This window comes from Orbicella franksi, chromosome 5, assembly GCF_964199315.1.
Source record: "Orbicella franksi chromosome 5, jaOrbFran1.1, whole genome shotgun sequence".
NCBI classification, from domain to species: Eukaryota; Metazoa; Cnidaria; class Anthozoa; order Scleractinia; family Merulinidae; genus Orbicella; species Orbicella franksi.
This window is the reverse complement of record NC_138149.1, coordinates 21,331,715-21,347,559: the sequence shown is the minus strand read 5'-3', so window position 1 is coordinate 21,347,559 and position 15,845 is coordinate 21,331,715. Positions and strand designations below refer to the sequence as shown.

General features: G+C 38.2%; 1 protein-coding gene across 2 annotated transcripts; it reads left to right on the top strand.

Moving 5' to 3' along the window:
• The first annotated feature begins 86 nt into the window (after positions 1–86).
• Positions 87–15,586, top strand: LOC145486736 (WD repeat, SAM and U-box domain-containing protein 1-like). Of its 2 annotated transcripts, XM_081465448.1 has the most exons (11): positions 87–2,705; positions 5,332–5,397; positions 6,788–6,889; positions 7,072–7,177; positions 9,426–9,459; positions 10,063–10,103; positions 10,899–10,999; positions 11,456–11,535; positions 12,080–12,251; positions 12,974–13,108; positions 13,855–15,586. In XM_081465448.1, the coding sequence occupies exons 1-11, from the start codon at positions 2,111–2,113 to the stop codon at positions 14,016–14,018; spliced, it is 1,596 nt and encodes a 531-aa protein (XP_081321574.1). In that variant the 5' UTR covers positions 87–2,110; the 3' UTR covers positions 14,019–15,586. The 2 variants fall into 2 exon arrangements, with proteins under 2 accessions (XP_081321574.1, XP_081321575.1); XM_081465449.1 differs by lacking the exon at positions 5,332–5,397 and having other exon boundaries at positions 98–2,705.
• Positions 15,587–15,845: the final 259 nt, after the last annotated feature.

Genomic DNA, 15,845 nt, shown 5'->3' with positions numbered 1-15,845 from the left:
TTGCGAAAAAGATTCAATGAGACTTTGATTTCGGACAAGAAACGTGTCCGAAAATAAAACCGTTCGACCGGGAGGGAGAATTTTTATGCGTCGAAAATTGTAAGGTCCGAAATATTTACGTACAGTAAAGAATTAAATTTTTAATTAGCTCCATACGAGTTTTATAAACCTGCGAGCCAGCGAGCCATGCGAGCCAAAGGGCGAGCCATGCGAGTCATGCGAGTCATGCGAGCCCTAGTAAAAATGTTAAGATTTTTTATTTGTTACATTTACATTCACATGAGAACAAGAACAAGAGCAACGGAACAAGATGAATAAGATCGCAATATTAAATTCTTGCAATATTAAATTCTAAGGGAAGGGACAACCACATGCAGCAGTCAGCCAACCGACAAAGTTTTGGTAACTCTGATTCACTAAAGAGCGAACCTGTTAAAATTACGCGATTCACTCACCATTCTTGACGCCAATACACGGAGTTGCCCTGAAGTACTGTTCTCTTTTTTCTTGAATGATTTTCAACGTGGATATCAATGAATGACAGGTGCCAATGGATACCATTCACTTACCCATTCGAGTAGCGGTGGGGCGGTGGAGCCGTACGTTTCTCTCAGAAAATTTCTCTACTTTAGTCCTGAACCTTAATAAATTTTTGACGCATCGTTTTTATTTTTTGCGGATCCTGGGCGATTGGAATACACAAAATTTTCTCCAAACAACAAAAATATGAAACAAAGAAAAAAATTCATCACACTCAGGGTAGCCATTACTATGACGCAAGACTTGGCACGATGTGCAGATGTTTAGAGCATTTTTCATATTTGCCGCACCAGCAATAGTTCTGGTAACCGAAGCGAGATTAGGATTTTCTTTTGGGAATATTTCAATTGTAGGCACTTTTGTAGCTAAATTTTTATTTAAAATTAATTTCCCAGGCCCGAAAAGAGAGAGTACCCTAGGAGCGAGGTTGTACCGTTTATACTCGTCCCCAGGGTCATCTCCACTTTCAAGATGGCGGGCGAGCGGTTTATAGCGATAGTTTAGTGATAGTCGGGCGCGAGATCTATGTTTCTTGGCGAAAAGTCGACGACCTCCCAGACCAGTTGAAGAAAAAAAAAATACTCGCATAAATGGCTCGCATGACTCGCATGACTCGCATGACTCGCATGGCTCACACCGTGGCTCGCATGGCTCGCTGGCTCGCAGATTTAGCAGACCCCTCCATACCTTGAGGATACAGTACTGAAGTATCGTTTTCACAGATGCATTTCAAGTTCACTCTACCTGGAATTCGGGTTTTGTAGGCGTAACTTAAGCTATGTTTCAGCAAAGCGTCAGTGGCGGATCTGGAGGAGGGACCCGCGAGGCCCAGCTCCCCCCTTATTTTGGGAAAAAAAAATCGCAGAAGGAAGAAAAGCCGGCAGGGCAAGCAAGCAAGAAAAAAAAAAAAACAAAAAAAAAAACGCTCCCCCCTTGACCCCTTCTTAGCTCAAGCAAAATTTCACAGGTAGGGTAACCCTTAGGCTCGATAACCAGCCGCTGTTCGGGAAAGGAGCCCGCGCTCCTCCCCCGAACTCACGGGGAACGTAGACCGGACTCGAGAAAGCGGTGGAAATCGAGCCTAGGTAACCCTACAACCCGGTTACACTCAAAGGGTCTGGAAACAAATAGAAAGTTAACCCGGGTGGGCGGGTTAACCCTACCTGGAGTATTTACAAGGGAAAAAGTTAACCCGCCTGCCATAACCCTAGCACGTAGATAGGGTTACCCGCCTACCCGGGTAATCTGCCTACCCGGGTAACCCTGGCTGCCTTGTAAACACGACGAAGGGAAAAAAAAAGGAAATGTGTGAGTGCTAGGGTAACCCTCTCTCCTTGTAAACAGGCCCTAATTTCTTGACGAGTCATCATGAGGAGTCATTTCAGTAGAGACTGGGAACAAGTCTATTTTCGGATACTCATCGGCAATTCATCGGTTACAGTCGGCGTAGCTCGTATTTGTGTCGAGTGACGTAATTTGCGACCTCCATCTATTTTGGTCATCGCGAATAGTCATAGACACCTTGAAGAACTCTGTATTTGCCTAAAATGTAGCTGTTTCGTGCTTACAAATGGCTGTGTTAGTTAACACCTTCTCAAAGCATGCCACAGACGTCACGTCATGCAGTTTTTCGCCTAACAGCAAAGTTTTAGCCTCCAGTTCTGGCGATAAAACCGTGCGACTGTGGAACATCGAGGATGGAAGTGAAGTCTCTATATCACCTTTGCTTGGGCATTCGTACGGGGTTAATTCTTGCCGTTTTTCGCCGTTTGGAACTTTACTCGCTACAGCCTCGACAGACTGTAATGTTCACCTTTGGGATGTTAACACAGGCTCTGTGATCGCTGTTCTTCAGGGGCACAAAAGCGGTGTTCGCGTTTGTCGCTTCTCGCCGAACTCTCGATTTCTTGTGACCGGCTCCGCAGATGAAACGTTTTGTATTTGGGATGTTTCCTCGAGAAAGCTTATCCGGAGCGTGGAAAGACTGGAAAGTAGTGTACTGACTTGTTGCTTTACGCCAGATAGCTTGCATATAATAACAGGAACAAGTATGGGAGATTTGTGCGTCTGGGATGCCCAGAGTGGAAAGTTGATGAAGTTGTATGCAGAAGGCCATGATATGGGAGTTGCAGATTGTTGTTTTTCGCCCACTTTTGGATCAGCTAGTAAGTGCCATTCACTGTTCTTCAATTTGTGGTAACTGGTGTTGTTAAAAGGTCAATTCTAGACATTTCTTTTTGACCCAAATATTATTAAGGTATAATTTATAACTTAACTTCCTAAGCTGAAACTTAAGCTAAGTATTGTACTCATTTGTGAATAAACGTATTCTGCTCAATACTATTTCAGCCCAAATAGTCCATCGTAAAAAAACCGAAATGTTAGATTTTATTGAAAACACGGACGCTTGCTCCCGGGCGCTTGCTTCTTGTAGCTTCTTGTCGCCAGAAAATTCAATCAAGAAGTCAAAGAAAGGTTGTCAATACATGTACGTCACAGTCCTTCCATATTAGACTACTTGTCTCGTTAGATAAATTTATTTCCTTTTGTTAAGTTGGTTATTTATTAATGACGTGTTTTCACAAACTTGAGATAAGAATGTGATAAAACCATTCACTTTAGAATGGCTGGATGTGACTATTGTTTCCCCACATTCAGGTGCTTCCCTATGGTATTAGATAATTTTTAGCCAACTAACTCATGGTCATAAAGTCCAGTGTTTTAGATACATGTATTCAGTTATAGTGGTTTCATTGCACTATGTCATTGTATTGGTTTTATTAAGATTGTTCTCTGATGCAGGTGTAACATCGTGATTATAATGCGTTGATTTCTCCAACTAAAGGCAGTTTCTATGATAGTAAATTATTTCACATTTCACTTTCCAATGGGTGAAATTTTGTGTGGTATAAAGTGTTGGTAAGTGGCATAAGGTGGATGCGTCAAACAAAGCAATATGAATGCTTACATGTAATTATTTCTTGGTGTCTTTCTTATTTAAATGATCTGAACTCAAAATAAGGCACAAAGAATGTTGTCTTGGTGTCAGTGAATTTTAGAAGCCAGTCTGCCAGTCATGGACACTTTGAAATAGGTCGTATTCATATTCTTGGTACTGGACTAGAACTACTAGCTTGCAAGTGAGGCTAATGCAGGGAGTCTTTTTAGATGCAAATGACATTAATCTCTTTTAATCGTTAATAATCGTCATTAATCGTCTAATACCGTGAATACAAATATGACCTATTTGATATTTGAGTCTTGGAAACATCAGCATCACTATTATAGGCAGTGGTAGTTCAGCTTTGTATATCACAGTTTTAAGAGTTTCAACATGATGGCCAGAGAAATAACTGTGCTTGTTGGGATTGATGCTCTCATTGCCTATTGAATTCCCTTGAAATAAAAGTGAACTGCCACCTCCCATAATATCACTGTTGGATAGGATTTTAATTTCTGTATGGTAACATTTCTCAAAACAGCTATAAATGGGTGGCAGTGAATGCTTGGGAAATATGGCTAAATTCTAGTGTGTAATTTGTAGACTAGCATCCCTTCCAAGGGGAGTATTGTATGTAGCAGTACTCCTAGACCTTCCTTTCCTGGGTCTTACCATCTCAGCTGTTTTTTTGACACCCTTTCAAGGCTTTTATTACTTCTACATCAATGAGAAAGCTGGGCTTATGAGAAAGAGCATTATTAAAATACATTTACCTTCATGTATTGGTCTAACCATCTCACAAAGTCTCAAATACTTCTAGTATTTGTCACCCCCACACCTGTAATAAAACTACTTCTGGCACTGACTGACACTAGCTTTAGAATCTTTTGAGATCTTTTTCTGACTGGATAAAAGCACATAGTGAATCCTCAAACACCCATATTTTTGTCACCGATGTGACCAGGTAAGTTGCACCTTGAGTTGAACTGGCTTTGAAGAATTCTCACATTGTGCTACAAGTTGTAACAACTGTTGGCGTCAAGCCCAGGTCAAGTAATGGCCTCCCCAAGAATACTTTTTTTGGGAACAGACAGGGCTCTAGTAGGTAAACATCTAACTTCTCTTTCAGTGTCAATACACTTAATTATCAAGAAGATATTACCAAAGCCATTTTAAAAGTCATTTCCTATCTTATGAAGACTAATATTTATAATAATAATAGACCAATGTCTAACTCTGAATTTTCTACTAACCAAATTTTCCAAAGTAACATGTATGAAGGGTTAAACAAGTAAAGTGATATTCCTGTCGAAAAAGAAAACTCATTGAAACTTTCTGTTCAGTTTAGAATAAATTTTAGGTCGAATGATTTCAAACTAGTTTTATGTCTATTTTTCTTTATATTGAAGTAGCTATTTTAAAATTATCTTGATCTAAAATTAATTTTTAACTACAACATAGGCATCATTGCTCCAAATTTAACCATGGGTAATTTTAACGGATAATATACAATATAATTATCAGAACTATTTTTTGAGAATAGGACTCTTTTATGTCAAGCTTTGAATGATCTAAGTCTTTACCTGGATGTTAACTCTTGTTAAAAAGCACTTCTAAATATTTTAAAATATGCAGTAAAGATTAAACTTGGTTAGTCTTTTTTTTTGTTTTTTTAATGGACAAATATTTATGTGGCATTGTACTATTACTAAGAAATATTTTAATAATGCAAGATGTGTCTCAAATAGCTTGTAATAATTACATTAAAGATTTCACATTAAACTAATTCTTTCTTCTCTTCATTTTAACTAACATGATACAAATAAAGTTTCTTTTAATTCTTCTTACAGTACTGAATATGGAATCTCCATTTATGACTCAAGTTACATTGCGTCGTCTTGGCCTTGACACAGACTGTAAGCTTAATACATGTATATTGCTATAGTGCATGTATTTAAACTGTTTTCATTAAACAGAGGAAGTTGTTATTTGAAGCAAGTTGAATTTTTCTGAGATACCTAATTATAACTGTGAATGTTATTGAAGGATGCAGTTCTTAACTCAGTAGCATACAGTAGGTCTTGCAGAATTTATTTTTCTAACTTTTCTTAAAGAGGTCCTTTGTAGAACTTATCACATGACCTTATCAATCAAACAGGTATATATGGTACAGCTCAGAATGGTTGCAAAAAATGGAAAGTTTGTGTGATTAGCAAGCTTTTCAATTTGAGACCAGAAATGATTCAGTGTAAGATTTTATGTTGGTTTGAAAGTTTGAAAAAAGTTTCATGAAACTTTCTTTCTTTGTTGCTGGATGGTAAACCTTCCCATACAAAGTATACAACTTTTTTCTATGCAACTCTTCATGAATTTTCAAACTTGCATGCCCACATCTGTCACTTAATAAATGCTAGCCATTCCAAAATTGGCAATTTTACCAATATTATTATGATCTTAACTGGTATTCTCTCTGATCTTCCCCACACACATACTTACAGGCTTTATTCTCAAAATTGTGATGGTGCCCATACATTTTTATCCTGGTCAGGAAGTCCTTGTTATCTGTCATCCATACTGTGATATATGTTATTGTAGAATACAGAAGTGCACTCAAGACGATTTACTTGTTATTTTCCAAAGCACTGAACAGACACAGTTGATTTGATTGTCAACAATTTGTTTTTAATAATCACTTATCCTTTTCAATCTTGTTGAACACTGGGATCATGTCTACAGAGCACAAAAGGGCTGAGTGTTGATCGATACCCTTGATTGACACTCAGTCAATACTCCATTGACACCTTGGTTGACTCAGTCGACACTCCATCAACATCTCAGTCAACAGTTGGTCAACAATCAACTAATTTTGATCGATGCACTCGAGTCGGTCGACACTCAACCGACTGTTCACTGAGTGTCAACTGAGTCTCAATCGAGTACTGATCGAGATGTCAATCAAGGGTATCTATCGAGAGTATTGATTGACACTCAACCGTGGATTACTTTAGTACACATAATCCAGATATTGTGTGATCATTCAAACTTAGCCTACAGCTGTATGTCATTTTTGGCTACATATCAGCTGATACGATTGCATCATCATCATCATCATCATCATCATCATAAACTTTATTCACCCTCGAAGCAAAGATATCACTTTTCATTAAGTGGTTGTACAGTAGAAGGGGCTTGTTGTGACATAATCCCCAGTCATAGATCAGAGTAGTGGTTGTTCAGTCATTTTTGTTATTCAGTCAATAATAGAGAATGATACATGTTATACTTATTCAATTTTCTTTTTGACAGACCCTGCTTTTCAAGACACAAGTGGTAGTGCCCCACATTTCATGCTAGCTACTGGTGGAAATGACAACCTTGTGAAGCTTTGGGATATCTTCACTGCGTCAGGTATTAATACCATACATGTCCTGCTTTGATTCTGCCATGATATTGACACCAAGGAAAGATTAATGGTACATCAAAGCAATGTCATGTATAATTTGTTTTGTTTTGTAGTTCTTGTCATCTTACTTCTTTCATTTTGCTGGTATTTTCTATTGGTTTTATTAATTCCTATGTCTTAATTTCAGCATTTTCAGAAGAGTGCCATATACGGAAACGTTGTTCATTAAGTGGTCATCAAGGGCCGGTTCATGGAGTGGCCATGTCTCCTAATGGCAAAATACTGGCGTCAGGGTATGTACACTTTCAAGGCTGTCTTTCTAATGGGAAAGGACCATTAAAAAATATACTATTTCAGCCAGGAAGATATCCACATTTATTATATAAACACCAATGAAATACCAGGTGAGCGTTCACGCAAAAACATGATATCTCCTTGTGTGGAAATAACATGTTATTTTCACAAGTGGAGAGATCTTTTACAATAGCTGTCTAATTTCTTGTGTGCTGATTAGCTCATTTTTATCATCAATAAGAGTACAGACAGGTAAAATTTTAATTTATGCAAGCTTTTAAGTTTAACTTTCAGCTGTCAAACTGTAAACTTTTTAACCAATGAGATTTTATTGACTTTGTTAAGTAGCCAATCAAAAAGCGAGAAAAGCTATTGACAATGTTCACGTCATTTTGAATAAAATTCACTTATCTTTGTTTACAGCAAGTTATGGCGTCTTTTCCCCTCATTTATTCCTGGCATTTGACCATTTTAGGGTCTTGTTATTGTGGAACCACTTGCCTGTGGCTCTTGGTTCCACAGCCACTTTGACCGTGTTATGATGCAATTTATCATCAATAAGAGGACAGACACATAAAAAACTGACATCAATTTGTTAAGCTTTTGCTAGGTTACAAAATAGTTGGCACCTTTTCTAGCAAAAGTGAAATGTTTGTCATTTCTTTGGTGTTTATATAATAAATAGAACATTACATGGCTACTTAGAGATACAAAATTTGTCTTCTCGTGTTGAAAAATATTTCACTTGTTTGCTCTGCTCACAAGGGAAATATTTTTCAACACTTGAAGACAGAAATTTCTTATCTCAGCGTGGCCATGTAATATCCTCTTAAAGAATTGGTTCATGCTTAGCATGCGTTCATCTATATCAAGTTATGGTTGCACGCAGGAAGTTTGGAGAGCATGAAAGAAGCACTACCGCCTCGAGCAACTCTAGCTTTATAACATGGTGGCAACAACTTGGGTGCTAAACTATGTTTGATAAGTTAATAAAGATGGTGAATTTTAAGCTCGGTAATGAAATGTGAAGGTGAATTAATCAACATGACACAAGTGTGGGACAAAGAAAAATTCTGAGTTCCCGACAGGAATCGAACCCATGACCTCCCGAACACTGGGTGGGCGCTCTATCCACTGAGCTACGAAAACTCATGGAGAGCAAGGGAGGTCATGGATTCGATTCCTGTCGGGGACTGAGAATTTTTCTTTGTCCCACGCTCGTGTCATGTTGATTAATTCACCTTCACATTTCATTACTGAGCTTAAAATTTACCATCTTTATTAACTTATCACTACTCACAATGACTTCGATAGCGTTGATCCTAGCAGTATGCAGGTCACCTGTCATATATGAACTCAGTTAAATGACCTTGCTCTCCATGAGTTCTCGTAGCTCAGTGGATAGAGCGCCCGCCCGGTGTTCGGGAGGTCATGGGTTAGATTCTTGTCGGGAACTCAGAATGTATGTACAGTTTATAGCAATATTCCACTAGAGCCTTCAGTCTTCTATAGCAATTACCAGGCTTGTTATCTCGTTGATGATGCACTTTAAGCATTTATTTCTTGTGGTTGGTTAAGAGCAGTGCAGTTCTAGTGTAACACCAGTGGAAAAAGTGCTCCAGTGCAAAAAGTGTAGCCTCGTATAAAAATCGAGACTGCGAGATACACGTAACCACTAAAAAAACGAGACTGTGAGACCCACGAAATTTGACTAAAATTTTGCAAGACCCAGAGTTTTTGAAGGACCATGCACCACCCCTAACATTTTTTCAGAAGTTTCCAAAGATGGGCACTGCATGCTGCAAAAGTATTCCATAGCCAAAGGTTGCAATTTGTCCATTTTTCAAGGGTATTATTAAGTAATCACATGACTAGTGTTGTGTTTGAAATAAAAATTAAATTGAATTAACCTGTTATAATTCAAAAAATTTACTTATGCTTATTTATTCCAAATTGCACTTAAAATCTTGAGATTCCTGTATTAATTCTGACAGGAAAGCAATGATTGCTCTCTTTGTTTGAGCTTGCACCATACATTGTATAATGTATGATAATGTTTGTTTTTTTTCTCTTCCTGTTAATGGGTGAGAGATGCTTGTATTGCACGCGATGTTGGTCAGTTCACTTACACAGACTAGTTCATTCTGTTTAATTCCTAAGAAACAACCTGTCATCCATGTGTTTCTATCTTTCTCAAAAATGTAATATATATAAATCAGTGCCACTTTGAATATCTTTATGTTTCAGATCTTCAGACAAGTTAGTTATCCTCTGGGATCCAGTAAGTATACAGAATGGTAGATACCCTGCTAAACTTGCATTATCTAGCTTCATGAAACCTGTGTAAGGTATATTGTGGAAAATGTGTACATGTAGATAACTGCCTTAGGCAATAATTGTTAGGCAACCCAGTTGCTCAAAAGCCTGGCAAGTCAGGGGCTGTAGAGCAGTTTTCTTTTCTGGTTTGTGGATCTTGTGCTCAAAGCCAGCATTACTGACAGCACCTAATGGAAAGTTATTTTCAGACTACTTTAGGTTTTTACAAACCATGGTTCTGTTGAGATAGATATGATGATTGATTGCTTGACCTTTGTGGCAAAAGGTGTAACATGCAAAAGATCTAACAGGGCTGTCATTAAGTTTTAATTCACTTGTAGCCTTGATCTTCACATCCGTAGCAAGCTTGCTACTTTATGGGTGAATTGTATCAACTACGGGCCAGTTCACCAGTAACATCAAGGGTCCATCAAACATAGTCAGCTGCAACAAGTGTTGTGGGTTACAGCCCTTATCAACAGCCCTGGAATCTATCTATGTTCTAGCTACCTGCAGAATGAGGTGACTAATTGAGTTTAGAGTAATTGCGTAAAACTCTCTTTCACAGGTAATGGGAGTATCATTACTAACACTGGATGGACACACTAGGTATTTGAAATAATTTACTATTAGTTTTTTTGTTGAAGGATCATTGAAAAAATTCTAGTCATATTTTATTTTCCATTAAGTTATTTGCTGTTAAATTTCTTGAATGGAAAATAAACATGCTAGGACTTTGAAATACATTTCAGTTTTCACTGAACCTGATAATTACACCTAATATATAGATTTAGCCAAGCCTAAAAGCGGAGCGTCTGATTATGATAAGTTGGTGTTCTGCTTAGTGGCCCTTTGGGCTGCTTGAGGTTCACTTTGAAGTTCTGAAGTAACACCTCTCACTGGTTTCTGTACTTTTGGATTTATCAGCATTTTTTGTATAATTGCTTCTTTTGGAGGGCTGCAAGTCTTGTGGGGTTGCCACTTTGGTTAAGCTAAATGCATAACCTTTGTTGTTCAGCTCATCTTATTCAAAATAAGGTGTTTTACGTATCTAGCAGAAATGATAAATCTTGTTGGAAAAATGTCACATTTTATCAAAAACATAGTAACATACTGACATTGGAATAAGGGTTGTTATGTTACAACTTAAGTTATCTGTTATTTCCTTTGTTTCTCATAATAAGGTAACTTGGATTTGAGGCCCCTAGTTTTGAGGGTTCACTTTTTGAGGATATATGCTGACAACCAGTCAGTGTATTGCTACTTATGGAGGATCTGTTGCAGGGAGTCATTACTTTCAGAACTTTACATGTCATAAAGTTTCTTATAAAAATGTCATGACATTCTGCTATATATGTCAGAGGTGATATTTATATTAAAATGTTGATTTAATTACTCTTCCAGGTATATTACTTGCTGTACTTTTTCTTTGGATGGTAACTGGCTAGCTACAGGATCCAACGACAGAACAGTGAAGCTATGGAAAGTTTGTCTTACTTCAAGTGGTTAGTTTTAGCTTTGTTGTAAGAAGTATGAATAGCTTTAAATGACGTGAAGTGTTTTAAATTGTTTGGAAGAAATGTTTGTGCAATACAGCACCCATTTAGAAAGGTTTTATTGGAATTCAAGGAAACAATCAGTATAATCACCAGAATATGAGTCCTTACAGCATTCAAACCTGTGTTCCACTTTCTGGTTATTTGCTGATCAGTTACATTTTACTTACAGACTGATACTGATGTGTTAATGTTGAAATGCTACATGGAATACTGATGCAAGACAGGGAATCTGGGTGTAAAACTGTACCAGGACCTTTGTTAAATTTACGTTGCCATTGTTTCAAGGTTCTATTGACCATTTTGACTCTGTAAGGGAGGGACAGTGGTTTAATGATTATTTTGTGCCTGACTTAAAAAAAAGGTTGATGAAGTTTTTAAATTATGATAAATGTTTTTTTAAAGGTGAACTGGACCAATCAGGCAGATATTGTGGTGCAAGGGAGACCGTACAGGTACCACCACTGCAAAAACAAGAACCTCAGGTAATTTAAGGGACACTGACTGTGTTAAAAAAAAAAAAGAAATATTGATGCGATCAATGGAGTATGGTAACTATTGTTATGGTCTCAGTATGAAGAAGTTTCCTAAAATTATTCAAACTAATCAATCAGGATCCTTTGCCTTATTAAAGTGATAATGTTATTAACTGTCATCAGTAACTTAGAAAAACTCAGAGTTTCTTCAGTGGCATACATTTAGACCATGTACAAACAGCAGTACAGTCAAGTTGAAATCAATTAATTAATACCATGTTGTTTGTACTTCTCACTGTGTCAAGAAACAAAATGTAGTAAACTGTAATGTCTTCACTTGTTAGAAATTGACATGTTCGACTGCGCAGTTGCAAAAATTGTTTTGCATGTTCAATATTTATGTTTTTGTTTCACTTTAGTTTGACTATGTTCACTTGACATCCTGTTTGATTTGTTCTTTAAAGCAAAGACTGAGGTACGCTGACAAGTTACCTTGCATGCATGTGTCTTTGTCTTCCTTTTCTTTTAAAAAAGCGTCCATTTTTCTTATAAGGAACCAAAGAAACAGAGAAAGAAACTTGTGACTTGGAGTGTTGAGGAGGTTTGCAGCTGGCTAATGTCACTGGACCTTGAATTGTACTGTGAATCATTCCGTGAAAATGCCATTGATGGTGTGGAACTGTCCAACATGACTGGCGAAGTACTAGCATCAGACCTTGGGATAGGTGAGGAACAAGCTGGATGGTCATTTGAGTTCATTTTGATTTGTCTTCAGTAGTTTATATATATTGAAAGTAATATTGTTTAGGGAGAACTTTTTAAAGTTCTTCAACAGTTTCAGTCGCGTTTTTCTCACAACCTGCCCGGTTACTTTGTGTTGACATTTTGTTGAGAAATTATATGCTGATTACTGAAACAGCTACTTAACGAATTCACACGTACATGCACTGACAGTTCCTAAGGGTACTTACCTACTTACTTTGGCCTCTCTGCACCATGTGGCGCATAAGGTCCCCATGCGGTCTTTGCAGCCTCACCCCAGGTGAGGCTCAGTCTTTCTCTCAATTCTTTTTTGGCTGACGGTTGCCATGACAGCCTGGGCCGCCCGCTCTTGCGTGTTCCTGTTGGTTTCCAGTGCTAGGCTTCTGTGGTGATGTTGCTTGCAGGCTCTCTCAAGGGGCATGGTTTATCCAGTTCCACCTTCTTAGTCATTCCTGAGGATAGGATGTGATTATTATGCCAGGTTGATATTTCAGAGCTACAGTCTAACCCCTATTAAGCAGCCACCTCCTATTAAGGGGCCAGATATCAAATTCCAAAAATTATTGTCAGAAAAATACTGAACCCCTAAGCGATGACAGATAAGAGTCCTAAATTGAAGTGACCACTGATTATGACATTCAAACACAGGTTTATTATGATTGTTTTGACATGTTCACAACTTCAGGTCCAGCTGGTCACCGCAATAAGATCTTGCGAACAATAAAAGATATCAAGAAAGAGGAGCTAGAGGAGGACATTCCAGATGAATTCCTGTGTCCTATAACACGAGACATCATGTCTGACCCAGTCATTGCAGCAGGTTGGCACATTTTGTAGGATTTGCAAATTGGGTTATTGCAGTATATTCTTTTTTCATGTGTCTCGTATTTAAGTTGAAAAGTTTTAATCACATTTTAAAGTTAAATCACTTATGATTCTTTTTAGCGAGTTTTTATTTTTCAAATGGTTGTTGGACAGTGTGTCTTGTTTTTGATTCTTAACGAGCTTGTATGATTGTTATGCTCTTAAATAGTTAGTGAAGTCAATCAGTCAGTCAGTTGTCAGTGTGGTTGGTTGGTTGATTAATCAGTCATGTCAGTCATGGAGTCTATCAATCTGTCAAGTGGCCGTCAGTCAATCCGTACGTCAGTCTTTCAGTGCAGCATTGTCTTAGTCCATCAGCAGTCACTGTTTTGGTCTGTCAGTCACTTGGTTAACTGGCCAATCAGATGGTCGTCGATCAGGCTATCAGCTGGGTCAGTCGATCTTAGTCAAGTCAGTTAGCCAGTCTGTATGTCCATCCATCTGCCCATCTGTCTCGCCGCCCATTAGTCGGTCAGTCAGTCACTTGGTGAACTGGCCAATAAGATCGTTGAACAGCCTATCAGTAGGGTCAGTTGACCTTACTCAGCTCAGAAAGTCAGTCCGTCTGTTCGTATGTCTGTCTGTCTGTCCATCCATCTCTCTGTCCTTCTTTCCGCCCATTATAGTTGGTCAGTCAGTCAGTGAAGACAGTCAATAAGTCGGCTGGTTTAATTTTTTTAATTCCATTTTTTGTCTTGTAAGATGGTTACACATACGAACGTGCCTCCATAGACGAGTGGCTGACATCTGGACGTTCAACAAGTCCAATGACAAATGCTCCTCTGAAGAATACCACTCTGACTCCAAACAGAATGCTGAATATGCTTATACAAAGACACTTCAGTGGACAAAATATGAACGTTTAGGACACTCGTGCTTATTAAACATCCATTGGTGTGATTTACAAATTATACTCGTGACGTATCTTTCGCATTTGAGCGAATCGTATATGAGGATCCTCATATTTTGTCGTATTATTTAATAATAGCATCACACATTTTTTTTTTACTGTTGCAATTCAGTTTGTCACATTGAAATTTTAGAAATTAGCTCGATGGCGTTGGTCGGCGAGGGATGTTTACCGGTCGCAAGGTAAATAGCTTGCTTATCCAGTGATCGACAGTCAATTTTTGAACAGACACACGGCAACATGGGATCTGTTTGTTTTATATGATAAAGAAACAAACAAGCCAAAAATGTTAATGACGTCATCCATGCGTCTGTCCTCCAATTGATCATAAGTAAGAACCACTCAAAAGGTGAGAATAATGTGACACATTACATATTGTAATATTGCTTCTAGGTTAGGTGTAGTACTTTGAATCTCTTTGTCCCCAGACTCTTTGCTTTGTGGAGTTAGTGGTTCGTTGTTGCAACGAATGTTGTGTTCTGTTTCCTTCCTCTGACAACAAATGACGTGTTCAGTAACTGAGCAGTTGGGAAAGCCTAACAAAATAGGAGGAGGTAACCTGCGATGGACTAACATCTCATCCGAGGGGCGGGGGATGTTAGCAATACTGCTGGTTACCTCAGTAAACAATATTCATATTCTCAGTGTTGGACTGGAACTAGCTTGCTGGCTGATGCCGGGGAGTATCATTAAAAAGAGAGAAATGTTATTTGCATTTGAAAAGACTCCCCGCATTAACGTCAGTTGCAAGCTAGTTCCAGTCCAATACCGAGAATGCGAATATGGTCTGTTCATGCTATAGACACTAGGGCAAGTACCAGCACCAATGAGCCATCTCAGAGGTTCATCGGATCCTTAACTTAACCTTCCTTATTGCAACACTGTTAGTTTCGCTGAACAGATAATGTACGAGGAACATGTTACATGTCCTTGTTAATATTTAACAAAACTAAAACAGCGTTTCATCAAGACAACTTTTACAAAAACAATATGTGAATACATGGTATGCATTGAAATGGCTAACGCTGTTGCAAGTATTTTTTTCGTCTAAAATTGTAAGAACATTTAATATGAAGCTATTATTTGTAATCGTTTTTAAAGTATAGTCGATATTTTAACACTTTTGGGCAGTGGAGTCTGATTTGTTGACATTCAACCTGCAAGGTTGAGGAACAGTCTCCCCCGCGAAAAAGAAATTAGAAGTCGGGATGCCAGTTAGCCTCCACCACTGACATTCATTTGGCGTTGTTCCGTTTCCATTTACAATTCAACCGAAATTTCTATAAATGTGTTGTAAATGGAAAATTCTCACCAGCCGTCATTTGGTCGTCATGGGACGTTTCTACTAGAGGAGAGTAAAGTTGCGTGACAACTGCGTGACTACGCGGATAAAGACTATTTCCATTGAAACAACGTAAACAGCTTTGGAACTTGAACTTAAACTGTGTTGTACTGTAAATGTAATATTTCACTTCTCTATTTCAAACCATTGACACGGAAATAAAATCAGTTTTGCCCATTGTAGCGCTGTTATTACCTGGTGAAAACTTTTTTTAAATTATGTCGTGTGTGTCCACGTACGGTTAGGATGAGAGGTAAACTTTCCCAAGTTTCCATGGAGACAGCCGTAAATCGAAAGGGCATGACTGAACTGGTATTCCCATGGCTCGTAACGATTGTTTTAAAAGCTAACTTTTGGTGTTTATTATAAATATTTAAAGATGTAATATTCTAAAAGTTTTCTCTGCAAGATCTATTATTTACGTTAATATGCCGGGGTCGC